This window comes from Diabrotica virgifera, chromosome 3, assembly GCF_917563875.1.
Source record: "Diabrotica virgifera virgifera chromosome 3, PGI_DIABVI_V3a".
NCBI lineage: Eukaryota > Metazoa > Arthropoda > Insecta > Coleoptera > Chrysomelidae > Diabrotica > Diabrotica virgifera.
In genome coordinates this window covers 110,802,344-110,817,921 of record NC_065445.1, presented here as the reverse complement: position 1 = coordinate 110,817,921, position 15,578 = coordinate 110,802,344, and the positions used below count along the sequence as shown (strand labels likewise).

The 15,578-nt window shown below is 31.1% G+C and overlaps 1 protein-coding gene across 1 annotated transcript in view; it reads left to right on the top strand.

Annotated features, from left to right (window-relative positions):
• Positions 1-984: 984 nt before the first annotated feature.
• LOC114332615 (WD repeat-containing protein 81) overlaps positions 985-15,578 on the top strand; it is a 133,038-nt gene continuing 118,444 nt past the window's right edge. Inside the window, exon 1 of the mRNA XM_050646826.1 lies at positions 985-1,250. Within this exon, the coding sequence (XP_050502783.1) occupies positions 1,150-1,250 (101 nt within the window). The 5' untranslated portion in view covers positions 985-1,149. The remainder of the gene's footprint in view (positions 1,251-15,578) is intronic.

Genomic DNA, 15,578 nt, shown 5'->3' with positions numbered 1-15,578 from the left:
CTCGTCACCACCCGCTCCAACTGTCAACATATATTACTCGATAAAGTGGGATAGTCACGTCGTCGATATTCCCCTTAAATTAAAAAGAGACTACCGACCAAATAGGCTCATTTATCTCTGTCGCAACCGTCACCCATTTTAAGATCGCAGGGCGCAATCTAGAGTATTATATATCTATGGTTGTAAAGAGATACTGAATAATACTTAATAAAATATAAAAGCTAATGTGTGTGTCGTTACATGTCAACAATAAACATAATAATACAGAACAAATATAAAATATGACTTTGTGCTCTTTCTGCAGATGCATTTGGTACTTACAGTAGAGGTCAAAGAAAGGTTAGAGAATTTGTATGATATTTTAGATTCAAATTCTTTGTGAAATCCCAATAAATACAAAATTAATTTTTTATACGATAGTTTATAGTTCATGAAAAAGCTTAAAATAATTAATTCACATAATCAAGATATCTCAAAAAGAATTAAATTGTATAAATGTTGGAAAATAACAATTAATAGTTGTAGGCTATATAAGAAAATATATATAGAAAATAAGTTTATACAAAATATTATGAGCTACAAACTGATACAAAAACAAAATACTAACGCCAAGCCAAGCCAAACAAACAACTGTGACAACAAACGCCGATCCTGTACAAGACAAATGTCACCAAAATCATGTATTCTTTGCCAAAATTATTTGCTATTCATACAAATTGAGAAATGGCCGATCTGGCACATGCGCATAAAAATTTAGTTCGTAGATAATCCGTTTGTGTCGGTTCTTGGGAGATATGTATTCTTTGATCCAACTAACAAAACAAACCGAGTTTGACAACTCGAACGAAAGTGTAGTTCAGAACACAAACGCTAAATGAAAACATTTGACAGCTTTGAATCGTCAATCGTCAGCTCCGATTGCTGATTGGACAGTAAGCTGTCAATATTGGTAGATAAATCCATTTAAAATCTTGCTTTATTTTGACAGATTGAATGATTGAAAGGAGGAGTAAATGAAAAACAAAAACATTGCAAAATTTTAAAAATGTAATATTAATTTATCACTGTGTTCATTTTAAATAAATTTTAAAATTTAGGGGCTAGTGAGGGTTCTACGTAAGTTTAATATTTAGTTAAGTATGTTATGAAATGTTGGATAATTTTAAAGAAATTGGGATACCCAAAAAATATTTAAGAAAAACCAATAAAGAGGATAGATTTGCTGCTGTCGTTAGTAAATTATGGATTAAGTAAGTAAAGCTGTTGGATATTTATAATTATAAGATTACATGTTAACTATTAAACACATTTTATAAATGTTGAGTCAATTCTTCTGCTGTGTTAATTATACTAATTATTGTAAAACACTAGCAATAGGTTTACAATATTATGGTCATTTCAAATATGATAAATGTAGTTAAATATTCTGAGTTTTAAAATGGTATTGAAACGATTAAAATACACTCTTACCAATTATCAGCTACTTTCAACCATCTATTCTTAGGATTGAGGATAATGGGGTTTTTTTAAATTTGCTTACTGGAAAGTAAATGATTTTATATTGGTGCAGAATCATTTACAAATTGTGGAAGCATCTATTTTTTCACAAATGAAGTTATAAGAAAGTAGAGTTCTGTGTGCTAAACTAATAGTGAAAGGAAAGATCGAGGGAAAGAGGGACTAGGAAGGAAAAGACTATCGTGGCTAAGAAACATCCAACAATGGACAGGGCAAAATTTTGAACAGCTAACAAGAACAGCTGAAGACAGACAAGAATTTGCAATTGTAGTAGCCAATCTCCATTGAGGAGAGGGAACTTTAGAAAGAAGAAAAAGAGTGAATGAGAGAATGAGAAGAATGAGTGTGAGATATCATTGTTGTTTACACTTTGGTTTATAGCAATAATTTTAACATGTTCCCTGTCACATTCTATCTATCGATGGCTTAGTGTGAAAACCTCGTATCTCATTAAATTACAATTTTACAGGAGAGGCAAAAAACTGATTTTCTGCATAATATAACCTAAAAACAAAAATTACTGTTACATAATTTTAATTCGAGCACATTGAGACAAATATCTGATATTGGCCTAGAGCTAAAAGTATTAAATGTTGCTATTAAATTGGAAATACAAATATTAACTATGAAAAACACGTAAATATCCTTGCAGTATATAGAGCCTTTGCCCAAGTAACTATGATAACCTCGTATATCTTGATATATGTGTTTTTCATCTTAAATGAGGTTGTGTTTATTATTATTTACGAGGTTTTCATTTTTCATAGCTTAATGCACACCTCAAAATACTAGGTTGATACAGTACAAATCTTTTGATTTAAGGTTCATAAAATGTTTCTGTATGCAGGACTACCTTTTACCGTTCACAAAAAACATTTCTCTAAGGCGAATCTCTAAAACAAATACTCCAAATTAAGTACCAAAGTCTTGGTTATAAATATACGTGGTATTCACACTAAATCAAGAGAGCAATCGATATACATGGTTTCTTTTTTCGGCTGTAGAAAATAGTCTTGTGTATTTGGATCTTTTCTAACAGTTGTAAATCGTGAGAGACAAGGTTTTCAAACTAAAACAACCAAAATGTCATTTTCGAAAAAAAATGAGATACGAGGTTTTCACACTAAGCCATCTCTATGTATCAGTAGATATTGAAGGTGGGAAGGTAGGACCTCGTAACTGACAAATTTGCATAAAATGAGTTATTTCAGCTTTTGCTTTATAATAAGTGTAGTGGCATCTATTAACCAGCGGTTAAAGCTGGGAAAATTTCCAGAAGGCTTTAAATTACAGAAAACGGTACTACTAAACATAATAAGATACTACGTCCTAAATGAAAAATTATTCGGTTTTTTGGTCTCCTGTAAAATCATCATCTTGCCACTACGAGTTCCTGCTTTTCCGCCGTCGATATACTACTTTAAGCTCTTATTAGTTTAAAATCAAATAGAGATGAGTTGATATAAATTCTCAGATCCTTATTTACTGATTACTCGTGATACAATCAATTTATTGATGTGATAATTGAATTTTATATTATGTACCTTTCTTTTGAAGGAAGATATTAACTTTTCAGCATTAATCTCCATGTCATTCACCTTACACCAGTGGTAGTAGTAGTAATGTTTATTTCTAAAATTGTAGATATATAGTTCGTCCGCTATAACTTTTCCTGCGCAACACGATTCATTTTCAAACAAATTAAGTCAAAACATAAAGTGAAATGAACATCGATGTGTATATACATTTTGTATACTGTATACTATATACTACACACAGCGGCGTACGTTTCACTTTATGTTTTGACTTAATTTGTTTAAAAATGAATCATGACTCATGGGAAAAGTTATAGAGGCGAACAATATACACTCATGGACAAACATATCGAATATTTTGATATTATCATGTGGAGTGAAATTTTTTAGGCTGCAATCCTTAGCCCTCCCAAATTCATAACAATAAGATTTCTTTTGCCAATGCGATGTTTTAAGTGTCACATATATGCTCGATTCAAATTAAATTGATATGGACTATATTGTGGCCAATATACACTGCGCGTCATAGAAAACGGACACCCTAAAAAATGGGTCATTTTGATGTCGTGTATCTCCTTAACCTGTTGTCTGATTTAAGTGATTTTTTATAGCCTTATTCTTTGTCAATATCCTTGTAATAATATTTTTGCTAAACAGGTAAATTTTCATTGTATACCGGGTGTACGAATCAAACTGTGTTTTTTTCTCAAAGTTCCCAACACCCGGTGGAATATTCTAGCCTTTATAAAATACAGAAATGAAATCCCTACTATAGCCTCAGGTTTACTGAACATTCTGTTTTTTTATTCATTCTCTTATGTTGGATAATACAAAAGTTATCTACTTTAACAACTAGTCATGTTCTTCATCAGTATAGGTTGTTTGTAAATAAGTGCGACAAACTTTAAGGGACAATTCTGCATGAAATAATAATGACCGTTTGCTTTATAAACTTATGTCTGCAAATTCTTTGTTTACGAGATACGGGATGTTAAATTTTTTTTACAAACTGACGATTTATTTTATTGCCCTAAAATTTGGTAAGTTTTAAGAGATAGTTATTGCGAATTTTTTGACTTGCAATCAAGAATTTTATATTCACTATTGGGGTGCATATGGGTAATGTGACCGATCATATTACCCGTATGCACGCCAGTGGTGAATATCAAATTCTTAATTGTATGTCAAAAAATGTGCAATAACTACGTCTTAAAACCCACCAAATTTCATTTGCATATCTCAACCGGTTTTAAAGCAATAAATAAATCGTCAGTTTGTAAGAAAAAAATCAACATCCTGTATCTCGCAAACGAAGCATTTGCGGACATACGATTATATAGCAAACTGTCATTATTTTTTAATGCAGAATTACCCCTTAAAGTTTGTCGCACTTGTTTAGAAACACCCTGTACTGAAAAAGAACATGGCTAATTGTTAAAGTACCTAACTTTTGTATTATCCAACATAACCGAATGAATCAAAAAACAAAATGTTGAGAAAACCTGAGGCTATAGTTGAGTTTTAATTTCAGCATTTTATAAATGCTAGGATGTTCCACAAGGTGTTGCGAACTTTGAGAAAAAACAGTCTGATTCGTACACCCGGTATACAATGAAAATTTACCTGTTTAGCAAAAATATTATTACAGGGATATTGACAAAGAATAACGCTATAACATATTCAAAAAATCACTTAAATCGGACAACAGGTTTAAGAGATACGCAACCTCAAAAATTACCCATTTTTTAGAGTGCCCGTTTTCTATGACGCGCAGTTTAATCTTTTAAATTGAATCTCAATAGTGATGTAAAATTTCCGGGAAGATTCGAACGCTGAAAAGTTTCCGGAAACTTTCCGGGAATTCAATCCAACTTTATTTAAGACTTCTGCTGATCTGTAATGCAATTGAAGAGTTTCCTAAACTTTTGAGTGCCTTTATTAGGATTACTCATAATTCTTGTGCATTGTTTAGTTTTTACATCCATAATGTCTCTAGGTAGTTTTCACATCTTATATTCCTCCCCTATTGCTCTGGTTCAGTGGTATTTTCTTATCTGTTTATTTTTCGTGTGATAAGGAAGGAGTGCAATAACCCGCTCTCTTATACTATATTAAAATATATTACAGCTCACCTATCTTGACTTGGCCGATAATAAGCCCCTCCCTCAAGTTGAGCTTTAACTAGAATGCTTGTACAGGGTGTTTGGTAACGAATAGGCCATAGCTTAACCTTAGATTCCTGAGATTAAAATAAGTCGATTTAAGCTAACTTACCTAATACAGGGCTTAATAACTTAAATACAGGGTGTCAAAGATAAACTTTTATTTTATTTATTTTTGAATATTTTCTGACTGGCTTTTCTAGCTTCTACCAGAGTCGCATGACAGGGGAAAGTGAATGGTTGACCCTTCCCAAATTCTACACCACTGGCGGAAATTTACTATTTTAGTGCAATTTTTGGATTCTCCTTCTTTCTATGTAAACAGTATACTTTTCATTCGTAACGATAATGTCATTAGTTTTTGAGATATTTGAAGTTAAAAATGAAGGGGCATAATACATTAATCAAAATAACTGTGCCGTTTCATTTTTAACTTCAAATATCTTGAAAACTGATGACTTTATCGTTACGAATGAGGACTATATTATTTACACAGTAAGTATTGGATAATCTAAAAATGATGCTAAAATAGCAGTTCCGTCAGTGGCGTAGAATTTGGAAAGGGTCAGCCATTCACTTTCCCCTGTCATAGTGTCATACGCCTCTGATAGTAGCCAGAAACGATTATTTAACATAATTTAGTAGGGTGTACAGTACAAACTCGTTCTGGCAAGTATGACATGGATATGTCAAATAAACTTACATGTATAAAAATGAACCCACTTAAAAATTTGGTCATTTTTGATGTCTCATATTTCCTAAACCTGTTGGCTGATTTAAGTGATTTTTTGAACATGTTATAGACTGATTTTTTAAAAATACCTCTGTAATAACATTGTTACTAAACAGGTAAATTTTCATTGTATACCGGGTGTACCAATCAAACTGTGTTTTTTTCTCAAAGTTCGCATCACCCTGTGGAATATTCTAGCATTTATAAAATACTGAAGTTAAAACCCAACTATAGCCTCAGGTTTTCTTAACATTCTGTTTTTTGATTCATTCGTTTATGTTGGATAGTAAAATAGTTAGGTACTTTAACAACTAGACATGTTCTTCATCAATACACGATGTTTCTAAATAAGTGCCACAAGCTTTAAGGGATAATTCTGCATGGAAAAATAATGACAGTTGGCTTTATAAACATATGTCCGCAAATGTTTCGTTTCCGAGTTATGGGATGTTGAATTTTTTCTTACAAACTGACAATTTATTTTATTCCTTTAAAACCGATTGAGATATGCCAATGAAATTTGGTGGGTTTTAAGACTTAGTTATTGCACATTTTTTGACATACAATTAAGAATTTAATATTCACCATGAGCGCGCATACGTGTAATATGACCGATCATATTACCCGTAAGCACGCTAATGGTTTTTTTTTATTTATTAAATAAACAATGCACCTAATCTTAAGACTAACCAACATTTTACATTTAACTTAATCTACTACTGTACTGTCCTAGGTATTCCCAACGGTTCACCTTAGAATTTAATAATTATTGTTGCACACATCACTGTTGTGGCTAGGTTCACTGTCCGAATTTAAACTGACACTGACATTTTTATAGATTTATCACTATCACACAAGTTCAAAAGGTTTGGTGCGTTTGAGCCTGCGGACTAGGTTTTGATTATCTAAAAGTTCTAACACTTCCCTGTTTGTATGGTTGTGGAGTCGTTTTTCGTGACCCTTGGCAATCTTCTTTATTTCTTCTTTGATTGTTGCTATACGAATTTCCCGATCCAGGTCTTTGTTGCGGATATACCATGGAGCGTTGACTATGTTTCTTAGTATTCGGTTTTGGACTCTTTGAAGGCAAGCATAGTTACTCTCACTAGTACAGCCCCATAACTGTAGACCATAGGACCATACTGGTTGGAGCATTTGTTTGTAAACTAATACTTTGTTTTTGATTGTAAGTTGTGAGCTTCTACCTAATAACCAATATAACTTCTTATACTTCAGTTTTAGTTCTTCGGTTTTCTTTCTGATATGTTCCTGCCACTTTAATTTGCTATCCAAATGTAGCCCTAGATATTTAACTGTTTTCTTGTACGGAACGATTTTATTATTTATTCTAACTGGGTGACTATTTATTTTTTTGTAGGTGAAATCGATATGGGCAGATTTCCCTTCATTGATTTTTATGCGCTATTTATTATTCCAGGTGTTTATTTTGTTTACTGCAGTTTGCAGTTGTTTCTTCGAATGTTTCACCGACTGCTAGTATTGCAGTGTCGTCTGCAAATGTTGCCAGTTTAATATTTTCTGTAACAGGTATGTCACAAGTATATAATAAATATAGTATGGGTCCCAGAACACTACCCTGTGGGATTCCTTCTTTAATTGGCCGTAATTCTGAATATTCACCTTCCTGTTTAACTCAAAAGTTCTATCTTCCAAATATGATTGTATTAGATGTACAAATTGGATGGGAAGATATCTTTTTAATTTTAGTAACAAGCCTTTGTGCCACACTTTGTCAAATGCTTTTGCTATGTCTAGAAAAATAGCTGAGCATATTTTATTCTCCTCCAGAGATCTCTCTATAATATCTGTTATTCGATGAATTTGGTCTATTGTTGAATGTTTATTGCGAAATCCAAATTGGTGGGAAGGGACAATTTCCCTGTGGTCGAGTATAGGTTGCATTCGTGCTAGCAATATCCTCTCAAATAGTTTGGATAAAATTGGTAGCAGAGATATTGGTCTGTATGATTCTACCTTGTTGGTTGGTTTCCCTGGTTTGGGAATCATGATTAATTCAGATGTTTTCCACGTTATTGGTACATATTGCAACCTGAATACTGCATTTATAAGGTTTGTGACTTTTACAATGGCCTTTCTAGGTAATTGTTGTAGTATTTCTCCTGTTATTAAGTCAAATCCTGGATCCTTTTTGGGATTGATATTGTTTTTGATTACGTTGGTAACCTCTTTAGGAGTAGTAGGCTTTATTATGTCTTGATCAGTATTGTTCAAATCAATTTCAGTGCTTTCATCATCTTCGTTTTCGGCTTGATGATTATTTCCCATTTCGTTATTTTGGAATACATTTTCCAAGTATATAGCGAAAAGATTTGCTTTCTGTTTTCCATCTCTTGCCCATGTTCCATTTTCTTTTCTAATCGGCGGAATCTGTTGCGTTGGTCTATTTATTCTTTTTGTACATTTCCACAACGAGTAGTCAGTGGTTTGGTCATCTGTCAGATCATTTAGGTATTGGTTTACTGATTCATTTTTAATTAAATCTATTTCCCTTCTTAACTGTTGGGTGAGGTTGTTTAATACATTTTAATTTTCTGCAGTTCGGCTTTTTTGCCATGTCTTCCTGGCTTTTCTTTTTCTTTGCACCAGTTCTCGAATTTCTTTGGGATAATTTTGTCCTTTTGTTTTTATTATAATTTGTTTGGTATTATTCCAAGCTGCTTGTTGTATATTTATGGTTAGTGTCTCTGTTTCTTCATCAAGTTGTTCATTAGTTTTGATTGGTACATTAAGCTCAATTCTGTCACTTAACTCCTGTCTAAAGCTAGCCCAGTCCGTTCTCTTATTGGTTAATGTTGGGTTATTTTCTCTTAGTATTTATGCTCACTGATTGTGAGTAGTATTAGAGAGTGATCAGAACTGGGACCATCAACTTCTATTTTCATAAAATTTGTTGCAACTTTTCTTGAAATGAAAAAGTCAATTAAGTCTGGTATTTTATTTTGATCAGTGGGCCAATATGTTGGTTTTCCAGTTGAGTGCCATTTGCCGTTTATCTTTTCTATTGCTGCATGTAGTTCTCTACCCTTTGTATTGGTTAACCTTGAACCCCATACAGTGTTTTTAGCATTAAAGTCTGCACCAATAATAAATTTTTCTCCAAGCGTGTTAAGCAAATGGACATAATTTTCTTTTTTTAGATTGTGTTTGGGTGGAAAATATGCAGCTGCTATTGTTACTTCATATTTTTTGTTTTGACACTTATACTAGCTACCTGGATGGCTTCAGTCTCTATATTTTCTCTTTCGAAGTGAATTAGATTATTCTTAACGATTATTGCTGCTCCTCCAATAGCTGTGTTTCTAGGGTGAAGAGCTTGATATATTTGGTATCCTTTCAGTTTAATATATGTTTGTTTAGTGAAGTGTGTCTCTGATATTAAACATATATCGATTTTTTGGTTATTTAAGGTAAACAGCATCTCCTGCTTATGTTGCAAGAGGCCGTTTGCGTTCCAATGTAATATTCTTAACTCTTCCGCCATTTGATCGTCTTCTAGTTTCTATGCTATTTAATCTTTCTAGGATTTTTTTATTGAATTCTTCTTGATTGTTCATGCGTTCTATTAGTATGTGTATCATGTTTGATACCGAATTGAGATCATTCTCTACTGGTTGTTTTGGCTCGTTAGAGGCTATTTGGGCATATGTTTGGTTTTGGTTTACCTCTCTTGGATGGATTTGCGTAGGATTCTCCATGTCTGCTGCCTTGTTTTGTAGTTTGGTTGTAGGTCTCTGTTTGTTCCGTAATTTTTGAAGAGATATAGCAGTGGTGCAACCTCTATAACTAGCTGGGTGGGCACCACCACAGTGTACGCATTTGGGTTCTTTATCTTGTGGCTTCTTACAATCTTTTGTTAAATGTTTCCCGATGCATTTTACGCATCTCGGTTCTCTTCTGCAATAATTTTGTGTATGTCCGTACTCTTGACACCGTTTACATTGTGGAATCAAATTCGGTTTTCTGAAAGCTTCTATCGTCACTTTCATGTTTAAAATTTCGGTAATTTCATACACTTTTTTTGTATTTTCCTCTTTACTAAAAGTAAGTGCAAAAAGTGGCAGTGGCGATTTGTCCTTTCCTCTTAGTAATTGGGTTACGTTTTCTATTTTATATCCCTTATTTTTTAGGTCTTCCGTTATGTTCTTAACTTGGCAAGTTTGATGCAATTTTCTTGCAACCACTTTTAGAGGTCTATTTTGTTTATCTTCAAACGAATACCATTCGAGATTTGTGTCATTTAGAGTCTTGGTTAGGTTTCTGTAGCTATTTTCGTCTTTGACATTAATTTTTATATTTCCACCTGCAAGCATGCTAGTTTGATAAGATATTTGCTTACCTGATAAGTGGCTGACTAGGGTGTCGTAATTTTCCAATTTGTTTATAATGACTGGTGGTGGTTTACGTGCCGTTTGTGTCTCATCTGGTTTACTTCTCTGTTGGGTGGAGTGGGGCTGTACTTCCTTTGGGGAGTTGCTTATCTTCCTTTTTTTTTTTAATTTTGGACTCGAATCCATTTCGTTTATTTACTCAGTTCTTCGTCGTCTGTGCGATATTCTATATCTTCATTGTGCTGTTGTTTTTCTTCGCCTATCTTCTTTTGTAGGGTATCTATTTGGATTTTCATTTGTTGTATGACGATATGTAGATTTTCTCTTTCTTGTTTTTCCTGTAACCAGGCGTTGTATAATATCTGCCCATTTTGACTTCTGGCTTGATTCTCAGTAAAGAGCACTTGATTTTGTTGAAAAAGTAATGTTTCACTTGATGTTGTCGGTAGGGAAACCATATTGTCTTTTTCCATATTTCAGTACACCCATCTCACACTATGGCCCGAGATTGCCTGGACTATTCCAGGCCATATATTCCATGAAATATTTAACAGTGTAACTATTTATTTGTGCAAATCAAACTTTTGTATCTTATCACAGTTGAATTTTAATTTTGCAAATAAAAACTTTCTAACTTTAATAACAATCGGTTTTTAATTATCACCTTAATTACTGTAATTATGGCTTAATTCATTTGCTAACGATACGATGTGATGTTTACTTGTCGAAAGCCAAATGAATACTGCACGCTAATGGTGAATATAAAATTCTTAATTTTATGTCAAAAAATCCGCAATAACTATCTCTTAAAATCTACCAAATTTCATTTGCATATCTCCACTGGTTTTAAAGCAATAAATAAATCGTCAGTTTGTAAGAAAAAATTCCACATCGCATATCTCGGCAACGAAACATTTGCGGACAGCGGACATACGTTTATAAAGCCAACTGTCATTATTTTTTCATGCAGAATTATCCCTTAAAGCTTGTCGCACTTATTTAGAAACAGAAAACTTATTGATGAAGAACATGTCTATAGTCTAAGAGATAGTGAACCCTCCGAGTAACGGTCTTCCTGTAAGGTTAGAAATTTGTATAGTGATAATTCATAGCACACCAAGGCTAAAAACCATGACCTGGCAGGCATCAGCCCTGCACTTGTATCTACCAGGTGAATCGAAAAGTGCATAGTTAGGTTTCTTGAATCATTCCAAACAGAAAAGGTCTTTAGTGACTTTTTCTCTTAGGTTTATAGTTTTTGACATAATATAAGCATAAGCAATTAAAAAGTTTAAAAATTGCGATATCGGCCATTTTAACCCTGAATCGGACATTTAACTGAAAATTTCAATGTTGCCAAGGTAGGTAGATATTCTTTAAACATCGATTGATGAAATCCCGAAGAGTTTTATGCAATACAATATCGAAAACCCCTTTGTTTTTTTTATTGCTAATCAAGCGGGCGCGACACTGTAGTATAAGTGAGAACGTTTGAGTTTGCATAAATTGATTATCTCGAGAATGGGCAAATTTGAAGAGATATCCTCAGACAGGTCGATTTCTATTTTTAAATTAGGACTTTTTGGCATACATATAATACTAGTGACGTCATCCATCTGGGCGTGATGACGCAATCGATGATTTTTTTGAATGGGAGTAGGGGTCGTGTGATAGCTCATTTGAAAGATTATTTAATTCTCTATTCAGTAATATAACCGTTAATATAATTATTTATACAGGGTGTGCAGAAAATTTTTCTTTTTTGTTTGTGTAAATTAATTTAATAAAAAATTTTTTTGTACACACTATACAAATAATTATGTTAATGTTTATATTACTGAATAGAGAATTAAATAACCTTTCATATGAGCTATCACACAATCCCTACTCTCATTTAAAAAAATCATCGATTACGTCATCACGCCCAGATGGATGACGTCACTAGAATTATAAACATGCCAAAAAGTATATATATATATATATATATATATATATATATATATATATATATACGAATTTCACTATTTTTGGGTATAGAAGTCAAACTGGGGCCCTAAAGTACACTATTATCCAATATTCAAGCTTTCGGAAATGTTTATTTCCTTTCTCAAGAATTTCTACAATGCAATAAGATAAAATTTAGAACATATGTATGAAAGAATAAAAAATATTAATGAGTAACTTACCAGAATTTAGATTATAAAAGAATGTTGATTACAATACATAATTAAAAATACTATTACTCTTTTGAAAAATAATCATAGTTATATCAAATCATTATTTTTTTTTCTAATCTACACTTTATAATTTGACATTAAATGTTAACAAAATTAATTAATATCACCAATATTTAAAAATAAAATTTTTTTTTGCCTTTAAACATTTCCTTATTTTTATTATCAAAAAATGTTTTCAATTCCTTGTAGATGTAGACACCGATATGCTATGACCATAGTTACATTTAATCTTTGTCAGCCATGTATTTAGAATTTATAAATAAATTTTAAAAAGTCAATCAAAATTAGATCAAAACTTCAAAATTAATCAATTTTTTAATCTTTTCTAGAATGTTTTCTGAAGAATTTTTATTGTTTCTATATTTTTTTTAAATGTTTAACAGCCGTTTTAGTAATAGTATTTTTAATTATGTATTGTAATCAACATTCTTTTATAATCTAAATTCTGGTAAGTTACTCATTAATATTTTTTATTCTTTCATACATATGTTCTAAATTTTATCTTATTGCATTGTAGAAATTCTTGAGAAAGGAAATAAACATTTCCGAAAGCTTGAATATTGGATAATAGTGTACTTTAAGGCCCCAGTTTGACTTCTATACCCAAAAATAGTGAAATTCGTATTTCCTAATAAGTCAATTAAGATACTATTTGTATATATATATATATATATATATATATATATATATATATATATATATATATATATATATATATATATATATATCAAACAAATGAAATAGAGAATGTGGAAAAATCCCCTTACGAATATATATATATATATATATTATATATATATACATATATATATATATATATATATATATATATATATATATATATATACATATTATATATATATACATATATATATATATATATACATATATATATATATATATATATATATATATATATATATATATATATATATATATAAACAGATGAAATAGAGAATGTGGAAAAATCCCCTTAGAATTTTACTTAAAAAAAAAAAATAAAAATATATATATATATATATATATATATATATATATATATATATATATATATATATATATATATATATATATATATATAACAGGTATATAATCTTTGCTGAACAGTTAGGAAACAAGGTTGAAATATTGGGGTAGCAGCAATCTCAAAGAAAACTCTTTATAATAATTCCAAGCTTTCGATAATGTTTATTATCATCTTCAGGAAAATTATTTGAGGATGTAGAGCCTAGTTGTTAAATACTGACATAACAATGAAATTTTGTCTTGGTAAATAGTAAATAATATAAATTAAAGTAAAAACTATATAAAAACTTATAAAAATCTGAGTATAAAGCGATAAAAGCTAAAATATTTTTTAAAAAATTATGTATGTCTAATTGGCATTTTGTTATATATTTAGTTAGACATTTTGTAAAATGCCAATTAGACATACATAATTTTTTAAAAAATATTTTAGCTTTTATCGCTTTATACTCAGATTTTTATAAGTTTTTATATAGTTTTTACTTTAATTTATATTATTTACTATTTACCAAGACAAAATTTCATTGTTATGTCAGTATTTAACAACTAGGCTCTACATCCTCAAATAATTTTCCTGAAGATGATAATAAACATTATCGAAAGCTTGGAATTATTATAAAGAGTTTTCTTTGAGATTGCTGCTACCCCAATATTTCAACCTTGTTTTATATATATATATATATATATATATATATATATATATATATATATATATATATATATATATATAATCTTTATCCCTTCTACCCTGAGGTGTAGGGATGCCAAAAAGTAATAATTTAAAAATAAAAATCGACCTATCTGAGGATTTCTTTTCGAATTCGCCCATTCTCCAGATAATGAATTTATGCAAACTCAAACGTCCTCACTTATACTACAGTGTCGCGCCCGTTTGATAAGCAATTAAAAAACAAAGGGGGTTTCGATATTGTATTGCAAAAAACTCTTTGGGATTTCATCAATCGATGTTTAAACAATATCTACCTACCTTGGCAACATTGAAATGTTCAGTTAAATGTTCCGATTCAGGGTTAAAAATGGCCGATTTCACAATTTTTAAATTTTTTAATCGCTTATATGTCAAAAACTATTAACCTAAGAGAAAAGTCACTAAAGACCTTTTCTGTTTGGAATAATTCAAACAACCTAATTTTCCTAAAAATTTTAGGAAAAAACCCTAATCTTTCCCCTCGCCTGGCAGGGTCTTATGCTGTTCAGAATCGCCTGTCATTGTACACATTTCTTGTAAATGACTTACTCAAACACATACTTAAATTTATAATTTATAGAAGAAAGTTTATTTTACCCCTAAACTATACACTTTTCGATTCACCTGGTAGATACACGTGCATGGCTTATGCCTGCCAGGTCACGGTTTTTAGCCTTGGTGTGCTATGGATTATCACTATACAAATTTCTAGCCTTACAGGAAGACCGTTACTCGGAGGGTTCGCTAGCTCTTAGGCTACTAGTTGCTAAAGTACCTAACTTTTTTATTATCCAACATAAACGAATGAATCAAAAAACAAAATGTTAAGAAAATCTGAGGCAATAGTTGGGTTTTAATTTCAGTATTTTATAAATGCTAGAATATTCCACAGGGTGATGCGAACTTTGAGCAAAAAACACAGTTTGATTGGTACACCCGGTATACAATGAACATTTACCTGTTTAGCAACAATATTATTACAGTGGTATTTTTTAAAGAATCAGGCTATAACATGTTCAAAAAATCACTTAAATCGGCCAACGGGTTTAGGAAATATGAGACATCAAAAATGACCAAATTTTTAAGTGGGCCGATTTCTATGCACAAGTTTAGTTTTATTTTGTATTTTGACAACGACACCCGACTTAGCCGTCGAAATGTTAATAAAATCATTTTTTTGGTAAAATTGTGGCTGATTTCTCATTGAAAATAGTTGTTTTTAGTTTTAAAGTATTATTTTTTAAATTAATTTATTCTTTATTTAAAAGTTTAAGAACTACTTATTTGT